At 73.1% G+C, this 2545-nt stretch overlaps 1 protein-coding gene across 1 annotated transcript in view; it reads right to left on the bottom strand.

Annotated features, from left to right (window-relative positions):
- Positions 1-1005: 1005 nt before the first annotated feature.
- Positions 1006-2545, bottom strand: part of TM6SF2 (transmembrane 6 superfamily member 2) — a 4513-nt gene continuing 2973 nt past the window's right edge. Inside the window, exons 6-10 of the mRNA XM_057385014.1 lie at positions 2336-2484; positions 2154-2255; positions 1974-2066; positions 1719-1838; positions 1006-1278 (exon numbers count right to left, since the gene is read on the bottom strand). Of these exons, the coding sequence (XP_057240997.1) occupies positions 1072-1278; positions 1719-1838; positions 1974-2066; positions 2154-2255; positions 2336-2484 (671 nt within the window). The 3' untranslated portion in view covers positions 1006-1071. The remainder of the gene's footprint in view (positions 1279-1718; positions 1839-1973; positions 2067-2153; positions 2256-2335; positions 2485-2545) is intronic.

The following is a 2545-nucleotide window of genomic DNA, read 5'->3' as shown; positions in this document are numbered from 1 at the left end:
GCGCCCTCCCCGCAGCGAGCGAGCGGCGGCCGCAGCCCCGCACTCACCGTGTCCCCGCTGCCCGCCCGCAGGAGCGCGCCGGTGCCGCCGGTACCGCTGCCGCTGCCTCCTCCGGTGCCGCCGGTGCCGCCGGTGCGGCTCCGCGCAGGGGGCGGCACCGGGAGCTCGGCCCGGCCCTGCCCCGGCTCCCGGCGCTGCGCAGGGCCGGCGGCTCGCCAAGGTCACCGGCCCGCCCGGCCCCTCCGCTGCCCCCGGAGCCCCCCGGAGCCCCCCGGTGCCGCCGGGACCCCCGGCCTGGGCTGCGGGCGGGGAACACGCGGGGCACGAGGAGCCGGATCCGGTAAAAACCGCAGGGGCAGCTGTGCCCGTCCAGCGCCAGCCGGGGCACCGGCCCGGTGTATGCCCACCCCAACCCAACCCCGGTACAGCCCCCCGTGCGCCACCCCCAAACCGCTCCCTCCCACCCACCCCGGGCACCCGCAGCACCCCCGGCCCGGCCGCCCCCATCCCCTGCACCCCAAAGGGCCCGGGGGGCGCAGGGGGGCAGCGCCTTTACCCCGGGGGTGCTGTGCGAGACAGCCCCGGTACCCCCGCCTGGCACGGGGGAACCTCCCCGGGCACAGCAGGGACACGGGGGGACACGGGCTGGGGACACGGGCTGGGGACACGGGCTGGGGACACGGGCTGGGGACACGGGCTCGGAACAACCGCGGCTCCTTTATTTTGTAAACAGCGCTGTCCTGGCGCTCTCCCCTCTCCCGAGTCCTCCCAGCGCACTCGGGACCCCCGGGACCCGCGACACCCCCGGGCCCGGGCGGGGCTGTGGCTGCGGCGATGTCCCCGCAGAGCATCCCGAGGTCCCCGCAGCTTTTGGGGACCGGAGCGGGGCCAGAGGCAGCTCCGGGATGGGGACAGCAGCCCCGGGATGGGGACAGCAGCTCCGAGATGGGGACAGCAGCTCCGGGATGGGGACAGCAGCTCCGGGATGGGGACAGCAGCTCCGGGATGGGACAGCAGCTCCGGGATGGGGACAGCAGCTCCGGGATGGGACAGCAGCCCCAGCAGGACACGTCACTGGTATTTCTTGGCCCGGGCCAGGCCGGGGGGCGCGGGGGGCAGGAAAAAGGCGGGGGCGCGCAGGCAGCGCAGCGCCAGGAGCTGCGGGCCCAGCGCGTAGAGAGCGTTGGAGAGGAGGAAGCTCCACAGGACATCGTCGGGGGTCTGGTACGGGAACGGGGTGCGGGAGTGCAGCGAGGAGCCCAGGTGGGTGAACTGAGCCTGCAATGGGGCGGGGGCGGCGTCAGAGGGGCTCGGCCCCAAAGGGTAAAACCCCCGACCCCAAAGGGTAAAACCCCCGGTCCCAAAGGGTGAAACCCCCGGCCCCAAAGGGTGAAAACCCCCGGCCCCAAAGGGTGAAAACCCCCGGCCCCAAAGGGTGCAGCCCCGGTCCCAAAGGGTGCAGCCCCGACCCCAAAGGGTTCCCGGCTCCAGCAGCACACCCAGCCCGTCCTATCTATAGCCCTGCGTCTCTCCGCCCTATTTCCGTCCCGCTGATCGCGGGTTCTGCCCGAATCCCCCGAGGCCGAAGCAATTTCCAGGCACGGAGCTGCTCCATTTGCAGCCGCGGCTGAGGATCGGCCCCCCCAAACTCCGCCCCGGGGGCTCCGGGGGGATTCGCCCGCAGCCCGGGGGTCCCGCGGGTTTGGGGCCGCGCTGACCTGCGCCACGGCGCCCGCGAACAGCAGGGTCCAGTCGGGCAGCCAGGAACAGCCGGGCAGCGCCAGCGCGGGCACGGAGAGCAGCACGAAGGGCAGGAGGTAGAACAGGTGGAGCAGCATCTGCAGGGACAGCGACAGCGTCACCCGGCCCTGGTGGCACTGGGGGTGTCCGGGGTCACCCGGGCCTGGTGGCACTGGGGGTGTCCAGGGTCACCCTGGTGGCACTTTGGGGTCCGGCCCCTCGTGCCCCCTCACCTGCACTTTGGGGTAAGCCACGGGGTCGCGCAGGTAGGGCTCTCGCAGGTAGGTGTACTCGAAACAGGAATCGGCGGGGCAGTCCAGGACCACCTGGGGGTGCAGGGGGAGGGGAGGTGGGCGAGGGCGGCTGGACCCCCCCCGGGCCCCCCGAGCCCCGCCGGGACCCCCAGCGCTCACCATCCCCCTGAAGAAGGTGAAGGCGGCAGTGAGGAGCAGGATCAGGATCAGGACCAGGTCCTGGGGCCGCCGGTGCAGGGGTTTGCGCTGCTCCTCCGCCACCTGCGAGAGGGAAATTTTGGGGATTTTGGGATCCGCACCGTCTGATCCAGACCCTCACAGAGCCCCCGCTCCGGGCTCACCTTGTCGGGGCTGAGGCTCGGCAGCTCCCGGGGCTGCTGGAAGAGCCGGCGGCCGGYCCAGAGGAGGAGGAGGATGTAGGGCAGGTTGAGGAGGAAGGACGGGCTCAGCTCGGAGCTGAATTTCCCTGCGGAAAGAGAGCCCGGGATGGGCCCGGCCGGGGATGGAGGCAGCGGGGGGGGGCAGCAGGGGCCGAGCCCCCTCCCCAGCCC

This window comes from Malurus melanocephalus, unplaced genomic scaffold (assembly GCF_030028575.1).
Source record: "Malurus melanocephalus ecotype Western Australia unplaced genomic scaffold, MMel_1.1 scaffold_771, whole genome shotgun sequence".
In the NCBI taxonomy this organism is placed as follows: Eukaryota; Metazoa; Chordata; class Aves; order Passeriformes; family Maluridae; genus Malurus; species Malurus melanocephalus.
The sequence above is the reverse complement of the archived record's forward strand: the minus strand, read 5'-3'. Positions and strand labels throughout refer to the sequence as shown.